This window comes from Tigriopus californicus, chromosome 10, assembly GCF_007210705.1.
Source record: "Tigriopus californicus strain San Diego chromosome 10, Tcal_SD_v2.1, whole genome shotgun sequence".
NCBI lineage: Eukaryota > Metazoa > Arthropoda > Copepoda > Harpacticoida > Harpacticidae > Tigriopus > Tigriopus californicus.
The window spans coordinates 5,534,851-5,553,397 of NC_081449.1; the positions used below are offsets into that span (position 1 = coordinate 5,534,851).

The 18,547-nt window shown below is 46.3% G+C and overlaps 7 protein-coding genes across 8 annotated transcripts in view; 3 read left to right on the top strand and 4 right to left on the bottom strand.

Moving 5' to 3' along the window:
- Nucleotides 1-524, top strand: part of LOC131889623 (cell division cycle-associated protein 7-like) — a 2,086-nt gene extending 1,562 nt beyond the window's left edge. The window contains exon 2 of the mRNA XM_059238763.1: nucleotides 7-524. Coding sequence (XP_059094746.1) covers nucleotides 7-254 — 248 coding nt within the window. The 3' untranslated portion in view covers nucleotides 255-524. The remainder of the gene's footprint in view (nucleotides 1-6) is intronic.
- Nucleotides 418-6,037, bottom strand: LOC131889627 (WD repeat-containing protein 81-like). The gene is made up of 3 exons (XM_059238767.1): nucleotides 4,257-6,037; nucleotides 996-4,072; nucleotides 418-906 (listed from the first exon to the last, which is right to left on the bottom strand). Exons 1-3 carry the CDS (start codon nucleotides 5,977-5,979, stop codon nucleotides 553-555), a joined length of 5,154 nt encoding a protein of 1,717 aa, XP_059094750.1. The 5' UTR covers nucleotides 5,980-6,037; the 3' UTR covers nucleotides 418-552.
- Nucleotides 6,038-6,557: 520 nt separating this feature from the next.
- On the top strand, nucleotides 6,558-7,076 carry LOC131889365 (male-enhanced antigen 1-like). Its single transcript, XM_059238451.1, has one exon. The coding sequence runs from the start codon at nucleotides 6,558-6,560 to the stop codon at nucleotides 7,074-7,076; it is 519 nt and encodes a 172-aa protein (XP_059094434.1).
- Nucleotides 7,077-7,146: 70 nt separating this feature from the next.
- Nucleotides 7,147-9,261, bottom strand: LOC131889624 (uncharacterized). Its single transcript, XM_059238764.1, has one exon. The coding sequence runs from the start codon at nucleotides 8,476-8,478 to the stop codon at nucleotides 7,195-7,197; it is 1,284 nt and encodes a 427-aa protein (XP_059094747.1). The 5' UTR covers nucleotides 8,479-9,261; the 3' UTR covers nucleotides 7,147-7,194.
- Nucleotides 9,262-10,222: 961 nt separating this feature from the next.
- LOC131889622 (uncharacterized) lies at nucleotides 10,223-14,186 on the top strand. 2 transcript variants are annotated; one of them, XR_009374215.1, is made up of 3 exons: nucleotides 10,223-13,234; nucleotides 13,312-13,600; nucleotides 13,687-14,186. XR_009374215.1 is itself a non-coding variant. In XM_059238762.1 (2 exons), exons 1-2 carry the CDS (start codon nucleotides 11,540-11,542, stop codon nucleotides 13,510-13,512), a joined length of 1,896 nt encoding a protein of 631 aa, XP_059094745.1. In that variant the 5' UTR covers nucleotides 10,223-11,539; the 3' UTR covers nucleotides 13,513-14,186. The 2 variants fall into 2 exon arrangements, 1 of the variants encoding a protein (XP_059094745.1); XM_059238762.1 differs by having other exon boundaries at nucleotides 13,312-14,186.
- LOC131889625 (mitotic spindle assembly checkpoint protein MAD2B-like) lies at nucleotides 14,079-14,812 on the bottom strand. Its single transcript, XM_059238765.1, has one exon. It carries the CDS (start codon nucleotides 14,810-14,812, stop codon nucleotides 14,222-14,224), a length of 591 nt encoding a protein of 196 aa, XP_059094748.1. The 3' UTR covers nucleotides 14,079-14,221.
- A 5-nt stretch (nucleotides 14,813-14,817) lies between these two features.
- Nucleotides 14,818-15,287, bottom strand: LOC131889626 (ribonuclease P protein subunit p21-like). Its single transcript, XM_059238766.1, has one exon. It carries the CDS (start codon nucleotides 15,151-15,153, stop codon nucleotides 14,818-14,820), a length of 336 nt encoding a protein of 111 aa, XP_059094749.1. The 5' UTR covers nucleotides 15,154-15,287.
- Between the last annotated feature and the right edge of the window lie 3,260 nt (nucleotides 15,288-18,547).

Genomic DNA, 18,547 nt, shown 5'->3' on the forward strand with positions numbered 1-18,547 from the left:
TGTTAGGCATGTTTTGTGGCGTATGCTTGAACAATCGTTATGGTGAGGATGCCCGTGTGGCTTTGAAGGATCCGAACTGGATGTGCCCGCCTTGTCTTGATGTGTGTAACTGTTCCATTTGTCGCAACCGTCTTGGCAAAGGAGCCACCGGTCCCATTACCTATTTAGCCCAATCGAAAGGCTTCACCAACGTCAAGGATTACTTGGCCTCCTTGACCCAATCTCGTGGTTGTGATGAATTCGATGAAGACTGATTGAAGCCTCGACAATGCAATTTTTTTTTTATTTATTGGCACAGTTCCATTGTGACTGTTCCAAACCTGGGGAAACACTCCTACGCTTACTTTGTATATAGTCGCTCATCCCAAAATGTTGGGCATCTTATTAAAGATATAATGCTAAAATCTGACCCGCATATCCTAACACAATTTCTTTGTTTATTATGAATGCTCAAAAACATGTCCATTTCATTGGTTTACTACAATGTCGTGATTATGAAATATATATCTCGGCTCCTTCCATGATTTGTGATATTCGCTCTGAACCTAATTTTTAACAAATCAAAGACACGCTTCCGCTTTCTTGACCGAGTAGGAGTAGACGATTGTGTGCCAACACCCTCATGGATGTGAGATTGGTTTTGATTATCTCCGTTCTTAGTTTATTGCTTTGGTAAGGTGCCTCCGCGTCCAGTCCGTACCGCACGCCTATTCGATTGGCCGTGGATCCCGTGATCACATTTTGCCCCATGATCCCCACACAATGAATGGGCTCTTGAGCTCCCGGTAAAGAACGTTTCAACTTGGCCTCGTTCGAATTCCATAGACACATGGTTTGATCCAACGATGTCGTCAAGAATTCGGCATTGGAAAGTGGGGTCAGGCTTAAGATTTCGCCTTCATGGGCCTAGAAGACAAATATTCGAAGTTTAAATCCAAGCGAGGAGGTCACTTGAAAGTCATAAGAACACTTGAAAGCGTGAGGGTATTACATACCTTCCACGATTGTCGAAGTCGCCCCGTGCGGATATCCAAAATGGTGACAAATCCGGATCCATGTCCTAGGAGGACTTCCAACCCATTGGGGACAACTTGAAGCGTTCTAACGAGACCCGAAGTGCCCGTGCTGCCTTTAAGGTCTGTGACATTTTGCCCGAGTCGACAATCCACGAGATGAAGCATCGAATCTTGGGAGACCGTGATAATCATTGGTGATGGGGCGGGGAAATCCGCTAAGTTGTGAACGAGCTGACCACTTTCCATTTGGAATACACTCATTCCCACGAAAGGATCCCACACATGTACGGTGGAGTCATGAGAGACGACGTGCCGTAGACGCTCCTTGAAGAACACCGAATAGACTGACTTCTTATGATGGGGATACGTCCATTGACACGACATGTTCGAGTTGCCATCGCCCTGACTGCGCAAAGACCAAACCTTCACGGTTCGATCACGGCTCCCGGACAAGAACGAGTTCTCGTTATCCATGACAAATAGTGACTTAATGGCTCCCTGGTGACCGTGGAAGTTTTGAAGTTTGATCTGTTTCAAGCTGAACTTGGCATCCACGTCGGCTTTCCCGATCTCGTGTTCCCAATAAGCAAGCCAATTGCCCTTCAAGTGGCGGTTGGCGTTGGGAATTTCTTTGGTGATTAAGCCATGGAGCTCCGTGTTAAAGCTCTCCTCTTGGGGTAGGACGAAGTTTCCCCCACCCCCTTGGGAGGCCGAAATTTCGACCTTGTTCCCGGAACTAGGCGAGCTCTCGTAATTCATACCACGAAGACATCGGTGAGTGGCTGGTCTAGGAAGAGGTTCGCCACTGTCTTGATGAACCAGACAGAGAGCTTTGATTGTTCCAAGATTGGTAATACTTTCATCCAGATGACTCCGACCCATTAGGTTGTAAAAAGCCACGTAAGCCGAATAGGCGATCTTCATGGACAAGGTTTCGGAGAGTTCGTTCAAATTAGGAAAATCAGGGACCAGGTGTCCCTCTGATGTCCACACATGATCGAAGGTCGAGAAGAAGGCCGTACAAAGTGGTGTCAAGTGTGTTTTGGCCATCTCCTCTCCAATTCTCAATCCGATGAGGTAAACCACGTCTAGAAATTTGTAGACGAGAATCGCTCGGGATTGAGATCCCAGTAGAAATGATCGATTCTTGGAGGTTGACAATTGTAACACCGGGAAGAGGATGTTTCCCAACAAGTTGTCCTGAAGTTCGTTCATCAGTAGGGAGTCCGACAAATAGGGCACAATGTGATGCAACAACGCAATCGAACCCACCAAGCCACCTTCTAAATTTGGCGTGAACTTCTTTTTGCTAATTGATATGAGGTCCCACGTGTACGGAAGGTACTGCAGAAGAATCATTTGGTCTCCATAAAGGCAAGCCACTTGGGAAAGGCACTCCAACACGTTCTGGGCCAAAAGGTCACCATGGACTTTCTGGGTTCCAATTCGAATTGGATGATCGATGTACTCTTCACTCACGGGGGCATAGCTGTCCAAACTCATGTAACAAAGATTAAGCATTCGTAGAAGATTTCGGGACAGAAATTTGGCCGTAAGGACTGGACCTAGCCGATGACAGAGCCACAGAACACTCTCAGCAGCCACTTGTGAGATGTTTCCTCCTGCATTGCCACTAGGGTGTCGTTTTTCTTGCTTCCAGACTCTCAAACTATCCCTTGGTTCATTCTGAGTCACGGCGGGAATGTAAATCAGTCCTTTGCTGGCGTGAACTTTGGCATCTTGCATCATCGGATCCAAATCATCGGAGGTCTGCTCAGTATCCAGGCGATCGAATGAGAAGACCTCACCCTCAGCTAAGCTTTCATCCAACGAGACCTGATCAGAGGTTGAAGAACAATGGGTGTTTCTACTTTGTTCTACGTTTTGAGGCTCTATTTCCGCATCTTTCTCCCAATCTCGATCCAAGCCTTGTCTGAGCAAATGGGCGGGCTCGTCTTCGTAGTCTTTGTAACCACCCACCGCCTCGATGAGGTAAGTGGAGAAATAGTTGAGAAAGAGCTTGGTACCGAATCTGACGATTAGGAATTGGAGAAAAGTCCGATGATAGAGTTTCAAATGCTTGGAGGTCGACGCATTCCCGTCGTAGATCTTGAGTATAAGCGCTAGTAGATGAGTTTTACTCAGGGTGGGTCCCAAAACCTTCGCCAAGGGGTCGAATAGGTACCAAGCACATTGAACGGATGACGAGGGTGATAAGAATAGACTCTTGAAAAGTGGGAAGATTATACAAATGTCCTCGAATTTTGCCGTGTCCAAGAACACGCCTAACTCGCTCACGATGGTCTTGACTTTGTATTCACCCACAGCTAGATCTCGGACTGGATTCTCTTCGCGGTGCTCAAGATTATTCCAAAAGTCCAGGTTATGAACAAATCGAAGAACTTTGGCCAAGATGGTGAAATTAGTTGGGAAAGCTAAGGGCGAGATTAGCGGGTTCAAAAATTGAAATGCAGATGGAGGAGGGAGACCACCATCACAAATCGCAGGAAACCGATCGGATGGATCAATTCGAAACCCTGGGAGAATGAGTTTATCCACACACGGGAGTATTAAGTAAGGCAATAAAGACCGTTCGTGTGTTAATATTTGAAGGCTGGTCTGAAATCGCGATTTCAGGCTCGCTCTCGAACCCAAGTGAATGAACTTTTCGGGAACGTACAGCTCCAGAATGAGACATCCCAACACTTGCATATCTTGCACGATTTTTCTCATGGCCAGTTCCTTGGCAGCTCCACCATTTGCTTGAGTAGTATTCTTATTCGTACCTTGAGGACCATCTTCAATTGACGAGAAACTCATGAGAGCCTCGACTTCTTTCAGCCTCAACAAGGGGTCGAATTCTTGGGGGAGAAAAATCGTCTCTGAATTCTCCACATATTCTTGCATAGAGCTCTTGCTCGAGGATATTCGGAAATCCGGGACATCTTCTGGAGTCTTGCTGTTCAGAAATACATCTATCCTCGGGGCTTTTCGGTTCCAAAATGGATTACTGGTCGCCTTCGAAGGATGAGGATTAGTGAATAACTGGACAACACCTTGTCCACGCAATTCTTTGTGCCCCTCGACCAGATCTAGACACACGTTCTTGGCCCTGATAGCGGAGGAGCCTGTGAGCTTGTAACCAAAAGTGAGATCCAGCCAATGATGAAGTTTTTCGGTTCCAAAATGGATTACTGGTCGCCTTCGAAGGATGAGGATTAGTGAATAACTGGACAACACCTTGTCCACGCAATTCTCTGTGCCCCTCGACCAGATCCAGACACACGTTCTTGGCCCTGATAGCGGAGGAGCCTGTGAGCTTGTAACCAAAAGTGAGATCCAGCCAATGATGAAGTTTCTCGGATACTTGCGGGCTTTCTAAACAACTTCGGTGCCACTGAATGAAATCTTCGGGTGAGCTACACCATTCAGGGACGGCCAAGTCCGGCAGATCGTTATGGATAGACTTGAAGATTTTGGGATCCGTGAAGAAATCCGGAATGCATTCGTCGGGTGTCCACTCCTGAAGCCGTTCCATGGACGACGGGTACTCGGCTGGCACCCAACGGTTACGCACATGTTTACAAAGCACGGACTGTGAGGTTCGTCGGGCTTGGTACACGTAGTATGTTATCTCAGAGAGCACCTCGGTCACGTGATGAGGCGGTTGGACGCTTTTGGGGTCAGACGCCCTCAGACCCGACGATTCCTTCTGCATTTCCATCAAACTATCGTAGGTCAAGTCCAGTTGGGTATCACCTTTGTTCAGGCGGAATTTCGATTTGGATAAATCACGCCAGCCCCCGATTTCTGATGAGAAGTCCTTCACCCATGGGAGCACGGGATAGTGGTAAGGGTTTTCAAAGGAGCGTCCACTCAAATAGTTCAGCACCATCACATAATCAAAATTGGATAGGTCGCCTCGGGTCCACAAGGCTGTGATTTGTTCCAAAGCTTTGCATCTAGATTCGTCGCTCACTTGGGTCTCACATTTGGCTCCTTTGGCATGTAAAGCTGATTTGATACTCTTTAAAAAGCTACAGAGATGATTTTGACCATCCAAATCCTGACTCTCTGACGACGCTTTGTCCTGCGGCACATTCAAAATGGGCACGATATTACCACCAACATCCGGATCCAACTTAACAAAACTGTCCTCGGTGAGAAATACTTGCCTCCAGCCAATGTTCCCGATACTCAAACCCCGAGCATGGAGGTCTCGCATGGCTTTTAGGACTTGATAGATAATAAACAGCGGATGAAAGAGCGGGTCTTGGAAAAATGCGGTCGAATAAGTGATGGCCTCGTGGACGGAATACAGGTTTAAGGGTAAGATCACGTAGATGCTGTCTTCAGCCAAGAGAAGGGCCAGGGCTTTCGTGGTATGAACCGGGCCTTCCAGGCTTTCGTTCTCGCTTCTCTCATTAGACATTTGCTTTAGCCTTGGCAGGCTACCCTCGGCTTCCTCCTCCTCTGGGCCTAAAACCAATGGGCAATCCGGATAAATGCGCCGCAAAATTTCTAGCAAAACCAAATCGTGCTCTTGTCCAAAATTTAAACGATCGCCTCGATTTGCTCCTCGCCCATGGGAGCCAAACTGTTTGTGGCTCTCTTTCCAGCTATTCACAAAGTTTGAGTTGGAAATATAAGCCAAAGTTTCCGCCATACATAAGGCTTCGTTACTTTGCGCTTCTTGGACGGCCCTGATATCCAAGGGCGGTAAAGGTTGGACCAGACAGGCCGGTCGGCGAGCAAAGGTCTGGATGGTAATGAACATCCAATCTGGAGGAGGGGCATTCTTCTCTCGGAGCAGAGCCTGGATCTCATCCTGGCCCAGACTGTCATGGATCATAAATGGATCGCTGGGAACGCACTGGCTCTGAACGACCTCTTGAATCCAAGTACAGCGCACCAAAGCCCGGTCACCTAGGTGATAGGCCTCTGGGACGCCTAATACGTCCATGATAGGAGCGAAGATATCAAATTCCGGGGGAGGTCATTGTTCCGAAAGTTTGAGTGCGAAACTAACACCTGCCAAACAAGCGTTCAACAACTGTAAACATCAACGTGACCATGGCATACTATGTGAATTTTGTCATAAAATAGTCAAAGGTAAATGCTTGGCAGGGTAATAAAGACACGGTGTTGAATTATATTAATTCATCAAATGGTTCACGTTGAGAGGACTATTTTTCATTGTCCAAACAGATGTAGTCGCCACGTACATAGAGCATTTTAGACAGGTCAAATTTGGATTGACACATCGTCAGACAATCCTGGCAGGACTATTGATGCCTAACCCCATCGCTTAATTTCATTTCCAGTAACATTTTGAAAATTAGGATTCTGTGAAATCTCCACCAACGCCCGTCCTCACTGTCCTCAGTGTCTTGTGAATTTTTCTGCAACAATGTCACATGCAACCCCATTTCTTGGTCACCCTGGTGTTTTTAGCTGATGTTTTCGTCTGCTTGACAAAGTGCCCAAAGTGTTTAACCAGGAACAAGGTCACAATCATCACATCGTCTGAAAGGGTGGATCATGTCGCCCCACAATGATCCAGGCCGAGATTCACCCGCCCCGCCCCTCAGTCCGCCTCAAGCCGATCATTTGGAAACGCTAGACCCAGACGAGGACTCGGATTTGAGCGAAACCGAAGATGAACGCCCCCACCACGATGGATATCGCCTTTTGCCGCAAGATGCCCCAGGTTCAACGGCTTTGATTGAAGAGAGCCAATCCGACGAAGACGAGAACAATGACGCGGACATAGCGCAGTATTTGAACGCCCAAGGGCAAGCACCGGAACCCGTAAATCCCGAGGTGAGGGCCTTAAACGTGGCCAGTATGCGAGCCCAACACGTGGAAGAAGTGCGGGCTAGAGATCGTCTGTTTCAATCCGAAAACGCCGTGCCCGATATCCCGTTAGATACGGCCAAGGTGGAGTGCATAAAGCTGGCCATGTCGCAAATGAGCTTACCCACGCCCCCTTGGGCGCAAGGCATGAGTGATGAACAGTGGCAGGCCTTGGTGGACCGAAAGCTGCACCCCACCCATTGAAATGGTGGTTGAGTACTAATCCTGTGATAATATGTGTATTGCCCACTAGGCTTGAAGGCGAACGTGTGCGTATATATGTGAACTAATGTATTTTCCCCCATTATAATCAGACTCAAAGCTATTGTCGGAGTTGAAATTTTCCACTGTGATCCAGTTCGAATTGATCGGCCTTATATTGGGTGAGCTTCGTTTTTCGACGCCCGTGCACCAAGTTGTAGAGTTGCTCCACTTGAGGGTTGGGCGGATCCAGGTCGGCTTGAGCCGCCAATTCCTCCATGTATCGCCATTGGATGGCCCCCATCTTATGGAAATGTCGTTTGGGAATGCCCTGAGCTAATCGCTCTTGCATTTCCCGATCCGTGTCGGCCTTCATGTCCGCTTCCGAGGGCAGTTTTGAGCCAGGATGGATGAGCGTCTTCAGATACCATAGAAGTTGATAATGGAAGAATGGGAACGGGCAGATTTGGGTGGGAATTCCCAGGAAAGCCATGGTCGGGTGCTCGCAATGAACCAGATGCTTGTAGAGTGGTTTGACGGTCCGATTTTCTACCTTCACTTGACAGGAGCCATCCAAAAATGGGAATTGGAACTCGTAACCCGTGCAATAGAGCAGACAATCCACTTGGACCTTGGACCCATCCGCCAAAACAAACCCTTGAGGCGATATGCATTCCACGATCCCGGGGACTTGAACCATGTTAGTGGGTAATTTGGAAGGGATCGACGGGTTGTTATGGCACAAATAGACTTGGGTGGCTTCTTCAGCAATCTCCAGACTGATATCAATGCCCGAGGCTGCTGCTCCCAACAAAGCCACATTCATCCCTTGGAAGCGGGTAGGGTTTCGATAATCATGACTGTGCATTCGGATCCCTTGGAATCGTTCAATATTGCTGATAGGAGCATAATAGGGCACCGAGTAGTGGCCGTTACACACTAGGATGACATCGAAAATGGCTTCAGCCACGGATTGGGAGGGTAAATCCTGAACCTTCACTAACCAACTTTGATCCGGTTGAACTTGGACCAGTTCCACTTTCTTGTTATACTGAATGAACTGGTCCAAAGCGAAATGTCGGCAATACTGCTCCAAGTAGGATTGGATTTTAGTATGGTGAAGGAACGAATCCGGTGATGATGGGAAAGGGAAATCCGGGAAGGCCATCACTTCTTTGGGTAGATTCGTTTTCATGCGCTCATACATGCTGGAATGGATGGGATTGCCAAACTGGTCTGCCCCCACCTGTTCGTTGTAAACCCAGGTACCACCCAACAAGGAATTCAGCTCGTACACCACGGGCTTCTGAAACCATTTGCTTTGAGCTGAGACATGGCGGGCCGCACACAAGCCAGCCGCACCCGCTCCAATCACGCATACACGTAGTCCTTTTCCCGAAGACATGTTATGTGTATTTTCTCGCACTCTTACGTCACTCAAGTGGCAATGCTGGTCTCGGAATGGGCTGCCCTCTAGTGGCCAATGTGGTGGTGTTTCAGTTCATACGCGTCAAGTCCGTAACGAGTCGAGTGGGAATCTGGAATGCGTCAAAACGGCATGGAAAGTAAGGTGCATTCATTGGCAGACGAGGAGGAATGTCGAAGGGTGGGATGATCATAGGAATGTGGAGAATGAAGCTCGAAGAGCACATGTGGATGCAGTCAGTACACACACACACAGGTATTGTCAGAAGTCGGCTCATCCAAATCCAAGTGGGAACACCATTGGCAGGCAATTCTCTCGTTCTCGATCATGATGGTAAATTCAATTACACATTCCAGCCAAGCAATGAGCCATGTTGGTCGTAATGGCCAAATTAAAGCATGGTCACCAGCGCAACGAGCAACGATGAAGATGTGTTCTCTAAAGTACGTGCTCGTGGCAGAAATCTATTCAATCATGCTTTGGTCGGCCCGACCTCGATCGGTCCCGGGTATTGCCTTCATCCAGAAACTCACACAGAGGGATAGTTTCCAACGAGTTTTCCTCCAAATGACACCAGTCCATTTTCCCAACCCTACGTTTACGGGAGGTGAAGAGATCTTTTTGTATGTACGACAAGGACGAGATTGTCTGCCGAGTCGTAAAAGTTTCTTCTTTACGAACGAATGGCAACTTCTGACGGATATCTTTTCCCTAGGTAATCGAAATTCTTGTTTGAAAACGAGAGGACTAAATTTGGACGCGGGACATGTGTCGGTTGGTTGGATGGTGGGTTGGTTGGTGGGTTGGTCGGGCATGCTCCATGTACCTTGAGCAAGGGGGCAGTCAGAGACTCGGAGGAGCTTTTACCAAGAACCACTCACTCGATCTAAGCAGCTAGCCAGTATTAGCGAGTGGTCGGGGTTCCTGGTGCACTGCACACATTTTTGTACCACATATAGGCTGTTTCTCATTCACATTGTATTTATACATATTGGACATATACAGTACGCTTCTGAGCAGCTCGCTAACTTGATATCTGTTCAGAAGCACGTACGTATGTACTTGCGTGAAGGAGCATTTCGTTTTGTGTAGAGAAATTCAAGCCAAAGGCAAAGCGTGAGAAGAAGCTTTTGGAAAGGGAGCAGACCACGGACGGACCCACGTATGGATGAACTAAACTACTACAAGTACTACTACTACTACTACTACTACTACTAGATCTACTAGTTTTGCTCCTGCTTGGATGGAGGATACGACTTGTTTAAATCACTGATTTCCACCATGACAATGGAGACAGGAGTGTCCTGTATGAATGTGACCTCATTTGTGGAATGCCACTTGACACGAAATACGCTCGGTGCATTATTGTTGAAACAAGACAGACGAAGAGATGCAAGAGAAGAAGAGAGGAAAGGAGCGATCGAGACAAACGATCGCGTCCTCCTGAGTCTCGAGACTCATTCCTAGCCTGTTCTGAAGCATGGGAAGCCCGATTGAAATGCCATGAGGATCATGATGAAGATTCCTGCTCGATCATCGCCCCAAGTTGGGCATTGAAGAGTACAGGAAAAGTTCAAACTCATTTCTTTTCTAAAGTCAAGCCTTATGTAGTGTAAATACACACACACACACACATCCATCCATCTACCGTCTAGTAGCTAGCTATTCATCGAGCAATGGAGACAGAAAGCGCGATGGTGGCTGGTAAGCCGGTTTGAATCCTTATTTTAGTCGTATCTCTTGCTCCTCTTCCTCCTGCTCCTCCTGCTCCTCCTCCTCCGGGATCCGTCTTCGCTTGGCAGTAGTAGGAGGTTTGGTCTGGTTTGGTTTAGTGTTGGAATGTCAGACGAAAAGTAAAAGAAGGATCTCTCGTTCACGAAATTCCGAAATCCTCTCCAAAATCCGACCCCATCCAAGTTCTGAACTCCTTCCGGGAATTGACTGGCAATCGGATGGCATCATCGCTTCAGTCTCGATCAGATGGACATAAATACCCATAATTAGGCAAATAGACGAGCTTCATTGGATAGAGATTATGTTTGGTCTTGGCCAGAATTTAAGTGAGAGCGCTTTCTCCAAAGCCACGATCGAGCTGTGTGGAGTCGTCGTCTCTGGCACATATACGGGATCCAACCATGCTGGATTGCTAGTGATAGCAGGAGGCTAACCACCACCATCACTACCACTACCACTACCACCATCGTCATCATCTTTTTCCTCTTCTTCTTCCACTAGCACCACCATCCTTAAGACTGCCGTGAACGCGGTGTCTTGAACCAGGACTTTGGCACGGAGTGAAAGAGGGAGCTCCATTCCAATGGTTGGACAGAAGAACGTATATGTATTCCACTCTTACTTATCCACGCACGCTCTTACTATACTTGGAGCTTCCATCTGGCAGTACATGTCCGTCTAGGAGTATTAGCAAGCAGGCCCACATTGGAATCTGCTGCCGAGACAAGAACCTGAGGGATCAATGTGGCGAGGTGTACTGGATTGAATATCCCAAATATGTGCCCAATGGCATCCCTCTGAAGATGTGTTCCAACTCTCCGTGGGAACCATCCCGCCCAACTGAGCTTTTAAAAACTCACGAGAAAGTGCCTTGTGATTGCGTATCAAATCAACAACAAGACCCAGAGAACCAGCGAGGATCGAGCAAGTGAGTGAGTCCTCCTCCTGTCACTGACGGTCGGTCGGTGGTTCGTGCGTCCGTCCGTCCGTCCGTCCTTCCATCCGCTTCTTCATAGAGTGATCCCGGATGCAAAGTGAACCGGTGTTATGACGGTGGAAAGGAGCAGCAAGAGCTGTTTTGGGCTTCATCATGGACTTTGGGTGACCTTGTCGGGTGTTTGGAAATAGATTGATGGCAAAACAAGCCATGTTCCCGTGATCGCGAATAATCAAAAATACCAAACGAACGAAATCAAGCCAGCATGGATTCACGGCGACGACGACGACGACTCGTGTGACCTGGCTGGCAGACCCTACTACGGTATGTGAACCCAAAGCCTTCGAGGGATCGAATCAAAGGCTCACAATGCAAACCATCGCCTCGAATGGTCATCAACTTGGTTCGCTGACCTCGCCTACTTCACTCAACAATAACGGCGCTCCCCTCAATTTGGAACACTACAAGTTTGTGCGGAATATTCTGCCCAATGTTCCACACTGCATCGAATCACTCCACTTCAATGATCTCAACACGTGGGATTGTGCCTTGAGTGTTAGCTTGCGGACAGAGTCGGATTGCTTGAAATGGCTGGCGGAATTTCAGGATAACACGCGAACCGACTGGAAAGTCGATAGCAATCTAGCCCTCTCGTCGGGTTCGGGGGGATCCAAGGAACAAAAGGTGCAATGGGGTATGGTCTATCGGTGTTGTCCGGTGGGAGTGAGTCCTAAGCTGTGCACTGCCAAATTAGAAATGAAAGTCGTGGCTCACCCGCCCAATGAGAAGGTCTCTTCCAAACACAAACAATACCCGTGCTCGGTGACCATTTCATTTGCCCACAACCATGAAGTGACGCCCTCCAATAATAATGATGATGATGATGAACATGCCTCAATCAGTGCGGCAATACAAGCCGAACCCTTGCTCAATGATGATTCGTACAAAATGCACACCAGCCCTAATTTAAAAGATGATTTTGAGAGCTTCTTCCTGCCTCAAAGCAGTGCCCCCGTGATCGCCACTCCCACCACTGACAATGTGACTCAGACGGGTGGGATGCCCCCAAGTAGCCTCAATCTAAGTGCAATCCAAATTCAGCCTCATGGAGCGCCCAATCCCGGTGGTCAGCTCGTCATCCTACCCGAGCAAGTGTCCCAAAGTAGGTTTACCAGTGAAGTGTTCGATCTGGCGGATGTGAGCAATAAACTCGACGAAGTTCTCGCCTACCTCAAGGCCATGCTCAAGAAACCTAGCGGAACGGCCATTGCCGCAGTGAAGCAGTTTTCCGATAGCTTCGAGAGGCTCAAGCACAACGACGACGCAATGGAAACGGCCCTCTGTCAATTTGGAGCCGACACTCACATCCAGTCTTCTCCCGCCGTGACGTTCAATAACCCTCCTCAGTCAGCTCCGCCTACCATCCCTCAATGGAGCATGAGTGTGCCCACCGTGGAACAGAATGGCGTGTCCACCCCCGCTCCCATTCAAGACGAGGCCCTGTCGGCTGAAGCGATGAAAGCCCTCAAGAAATTGAAGAAAAAACGGAAGAAGGGCATCCCCGATGTTCTCCCCGGACAAGTCGATCCGATCACGGGCAAGCGGAAAAAACGCTCTCGCTGTGGCACGTGTCAAGGATGCATCAATCGGGACAAGACCCAGGATTGTCGGGTGTGTCGAAATTGCTTGGATCAAAAACGATACGGGGGCCCGGGTAGGCTGAAAAAAGCCTGTGTCAAGCGATCCTGTGTGATCATGGCCACTTCCGAAGGTCAAGCCCCTTTGCCTCAACAAACGCAACCCCAAACTCAAAACGCGAGTAACCCGCCTCATATCCCCAATATCGTGTCATCGATTGGGGGCCCTACCAACATTGCTCTGCCCTTGCACCCCGTGCCCGTGAGTGAGACGCAGCCCATCGCAACCATTCAACTTCCACAACAACCAATCACACTTCAACCCATCGATACGTTGGCATCGACTGGAATGACCACCTCGGTATCAGAGGGCTCCACCACCGTTCTTTCTTGGCCCAATTTGAGTCAGTTTACGCCTACTTTCCAGGTACTTCCTTTCCAAAGAGATCAAACTTTTCAAACATAGACGTGATTCTTAATCTGCCCATTCGCTCGTTTTTTCAGGTTCAGCAGCCGGTGCATTTCACATATCAGCCTCAAAGCTCCATTGCTAACTTCGTCTCGTCAGCCGAGTCCATTTCCACCCCCTCGGATGGACACGTCCAGTTTTCCACCTCAGCCACTAGTTTGATGTCGTGTAACTCGACATCGCTTCATCTCGACACAATTACGGCCGAAGCGGCCAAGCAGCATGGAATCACTTGAAAAACTCACTTGATAATTGGGGTACTCGAAGAAACTCTCAACGGAATCAAAACGCGCCTCCAATCAAAGTAAATGGCTGAGAAGAAAAGTAAATTTCAACTTAAGAGAAAGGAGACAGGACTCGTCGATCCTGATCTAGTATTGTAAGCCTCACAATTTCACTCCTACTCCCAGTTCTTTCAGGACGAAACTTCCCAGTCTTCACAACGAAAGACACCCCCGACCATGAATTTGTATTTGGAACTGCCAATTCACTTGAAACCAACCTTTCGCATCTAGTCTCTCTGCGGAGACTCTTCCAAAATTGATTGATTTAACTAGAACCACACCCACGTCCAAGCTGAAGCTCAACAACAACCAACTCACATTCCATTCCCATTTTCCAAAGGTTCTGTGGTTGGAAGTCCAAGGCGAACCTTGGGTAGTATTGGCACACTCAAAAATTCTGTGATTTAGGCCTAGGTTTTTCCAGAGTGTTTTTTTTACGAATATACTGAAAAGATATTACCACCCTAAACTATGCGGTCGAATCCGGCCAATCGTGTACATTGTTATTTGAATCTATATAAATCTATATAACATATATATTATTAGTACTTTCTTATAGAAGATCAATATTTTTCCTCTCAAGCAGAGTATGATCACGAGTAAAATAAATTGCTATCAACTTCGGATTGCTTCATTTCAATTCATTTCAATTTAAGCTAACTTAGTGCACTATGTAGAGTCGGAAATCGTGAGGCTCTCGGAAGTGGAACACCGGAATAAGTCGATTGCCAGCATCAGTTGATCTCTGGGGCGGCTCACCTTGTAAACACCAATTAATATGACTCGGAGGAAAGTCGAGGCCACTTTGACTCGTATGCCATTCAAACGTGAAAGACAGTCCATCTCGGTCCAAACTAGGTTCAATGGGCGGCAAATTTGTCATGGCCGAGGTCAGTTTCAAGAGCAAGGCTCGAAAGCGATGGTCCAAAAGGCCAGAGCAAATCATGTCCAAAGCATCCTTTGTTTGCGGAGCCAACCAGCCTTCAACATTCATATCAAACACATAGCGTTCCAAGACGACGGAACCGTGGGTGATGAGCAGATCCCAAGTGCCGCCGTCATTCGAGTGCGGCAATTGCTTCCAATCCCGCAAATGATCCCGGATGAATTGGTTGACCCAAGGATGCTCGGAAATCATGACGGGCACGCCAAATTTTTGCCAGGACCCAAATATTTTGGATGGATACACGCCCCGATGGAACAGGATTTGGTGAATGGAACACTCGATGAACTCGAGCAAAATCCCATCCATGGTGTTCACTTAACATCGGCGGTTTTAATGGGAAAGACTTTGGTGGTGTGACAGTTCAGGCACTCAATATAAGTCAGCTTGGCGGTAGGCGGTCCTCGCACTCGGACTTGAGCCGACACGCCCAAGACCAAAGGCCCGTGGCAACCTTTACACAAGCCTCGTTTGACTTCGGGTGAGACGCGAACCGTGGCTTTTTGGCCCACGGCCTTAAGATTCTGGCCGTAGTAGGAGGCTAAAACAGGATGATGGTGTCGGGTCTGTTGGAGACTGGCCTGAAAGAGAAAATTCATCCGCAGCATGGCGTCGGGGGCGTGGCTGTTCTTGCCTTGCGATTTGCCCATCCTCCTTCGACATGGACCAATCTCATGTCATGGTATGGATTAATGGATTAATGAAGGGAGGGAAGGGGGAGGGGGGAGGGAGAGAGGAGGATTGAATATACTTTCACCACGTTCAGGACGTTTTTTTGCACTCTGAGCGCCTCAGTTTCATAGAGATTGTATCAACAATAAATAACGGCAGGGTTCCAATCGGACCTAGAATCTTTTTCCGCTGACAAAAGGAAAAACTCTAGTGTTTCCAAAATATCAGGCTAGAACAAAAAACCATTTCCTTCTCCTCAATGAATTTACTTTTCCTACAACCTAAATGGGCAATATGTCAGGCCTATTGCCTCCCCATAGCCAAACATCAATATACACTATATGGCAAGGACTTAGACAAAAAATCAATCAATGAAGTTAATTTTTTTCGGTATTTTTGGACTTCATGCGGACAAAAACTAATTTCACTGGTTTCAGTGAGGGACAAAAATTGTTTTGGTGCTTTTTCGCAACCAATGAGATTATTATAGTCGCGAGAAAGACGAGAGGAATATTTTATTGTTTTACCTAATTTGGATTCTTGAGGGCTTGATCGCTAAACTGAATTGGGACCAAGCCGATATCTACTTTTGAAGACGCACAGTATCAGATGCCTTTTATATCTTTTTTGAATTACTGTACAATTCCATACTCTCTATTCTTTCCCAATGTAAGAGCTCTCTTTTTGTTGTGGGGTGAACATTTTTTGAACAGGTCGACCTTTTGCAAATCTGCTGAACTAATTAGAGCTCAAATTTAAAAAGACATATTTTTAAAAGGCAATAACCTTTCAGCATTTGAATCTTTAAGACTTGAAAACCCTGTTTTGTTCGTATTGTTTGAGGTTTTGAGTTTGAAACTTAGTTTAGGTTGATATAGATTTTGGTTTTGAAATCCTGACATTGAATCCATGATAGATGACAGCCTGAATCACGTTTTTTAAAGCTCTTACCTAGGAGTTAGCGTTTGAATGTTACCCAGTATGAAAATTAACGCAATGAAGTGTTGAGTGAATTTCCATATTGGGCAAACTCATTGTGCTACAAAACTCAACCAATGTCATGCTTTGGTGTAGTTCTGTCTGTCACTGTACTAAAATCTTGGCTCAAGATCGCAATAACTCTTGCTTCAACAAGCCGGTAAGTTGAAATAAATGACAAATTCAGTCTATTCTGTGACAGGTTGGCTGTGATATTTGTCTAAATTTTCTCTCCACAAAATGCCCTTAATCAAGGTGTTGCAGCACGTTTTTCCTTGAATTTCTTTTCTTTACAATGTGGCAATTTCTACGAAGATTGATCAAAAACGCTTATTTTGTGACACCATCTGATTTGAATGCCCGTTTTATTTATGGCTAGGAAAACGGAGAAAAAATTGAATCATTTTTATAAATTATTTTTGTAATGCCGAGCCTGTTGAGGTTGACGACGTTGGTCAAATTGAGCAATTTGATGATCTTATAGTTACAGATCAAGATGCTTTAGAGGTCATCAGGGACTTGAGGCTTTCAAGTTCTCCTGGTCCTGATGGCGTGACATCTCAGTTTCTGATGAGATGCTCACTGGTTCTTGGTCCTGTTTTCTCATACTTATGCGTTGCATCTTGGATCAGGGCAAGTTTCCCTATTCACTAAAGTTAGCTCACGTTGTTCCAATTTTCAAAGGGGAAGATAAGTCACTCCCCAGTAACTATAGGCCGATTTCTCTCACTTCGAATATTGCGAAGGTGTTTGAGCAGATCATGAAGTTCAAACTTGTTGAATTTTTTGATATCCATGAAGTCCTTCCTCCCAGCCAGCATGGGTTCGAAGCACATTTTAGCACAATTGCCCAACTGATTGAGCATTTAGAGCAGGTCCATAGAAAACTATATGAAGTTATCTATGAGCAGGTCATTGAGGGACTGGAAAGGCACGAGTCAGTTGATGTTGTCTATCTTGATTTTGCCAAGGCCTTTGATAAAGTAGATCATGGCTTTTTGTTGAATATATTTCATGACATTTGGATCCAAGGCAACGTTCTCAATTGGATAAGAAGCTCCATTCAAGATAGGAATTAAATTGTTAAGGGCGAGGGATCCCTTGGTGGCATACTGATGTCAATTCAGGTGTTCCCCAGGGTTCCATCTTAGAGCCTCTCCTTTTATAATATTCGTTGCCCCGCTTCAAAAGCCTCGTATTACTGCCAGTCTCTATTCTTATGCTGAAATATATAAAGTTTGTTCCTGGTAGGAATGGCCAAGATTCCAGTAGCCTGGCAAAAGACCTAGAAGGAATCGTCTCTTGGGTAACTGAGAGTAATGCCTATTTCCCTCAACGGTATGAAATTCCGCTCCATGACCTTTGGGTCAACTCCTTTGAATACTCTACTTGTAGATGATGGAGGTAAAGATATTGAGCAGGTCTCATCTATGAAAGATTTAGGCGTAGTTCTCCAAGATGATGGAAATTAAATGAGCATATCCAGTTGCAGGTAGGTGGTCGTTGGTAGACCAAGTATCATATACAGATTGAAAGGTAATAGATAGAGGAATTATAATCTTTCATTTTAATATTACTGGGGATTACATTCCCTGTAGAAATTAGAAAAGTCCGTGAAAAAAACAAACCCCCCAAAAATCATCAAAAGTCGAAATGATTTTGTCATGGATTTTTGTAAGAAAAACATTTTCTTTTGTTAAACTGCCACAATGAGGCTTCTTCAGCACTGACTTTTAACGAAAGAGGCTGCTGCCATTAAGAATGAGGGTTGAGACTAATTTTGCTCGTTGGCTTTTGACTGGCCATATGTTTCACCCCCAGGCATTGGGGGTTCAAACCCCGATGTCCAGAGGTAATCTGGAAAAACAAAAAACAATGGAGTCTCTCCTCGGTCTTGAACTCCTTCATTGTTCAATGGTACAGCAGTTGTTACAAAATTGCAGAAATTTGTTCGTTTTTTCGAATAAGAAATGTAATCACAATTTTTAAACGGTGTATCACAACGACTCAAATAAAACCAAAATAATCGTTATTTGCTCCTATTTGATCGTTCAGATTAGACTTAAATGTTTTTGCTTCTCTCTTGACAATTGCTTGACAACTGAGTTAACTTGAAGCTTTTAGACAAGCTTAGCAGAAATTGCCATTTTCATACAATGTATCATGATGAGGGAAGATCAGGGCTGAAAATAAACACTGATGAAGGTGATTGTGGTTTCAAGTCTTTTTCTATTTGGACTGCTTTAATGTTTACAATTCCTCAATCAAATTCCGTTGGACTACGAGTACAAGACTTGATTCTGAGCAAATTTGTCTATCAATTGGTCGCCTTGAGTGTGTTGCACCAAATTTCCCAACTCTCCACATTTCCAGGATCTAGGATGTAAAGGTGAG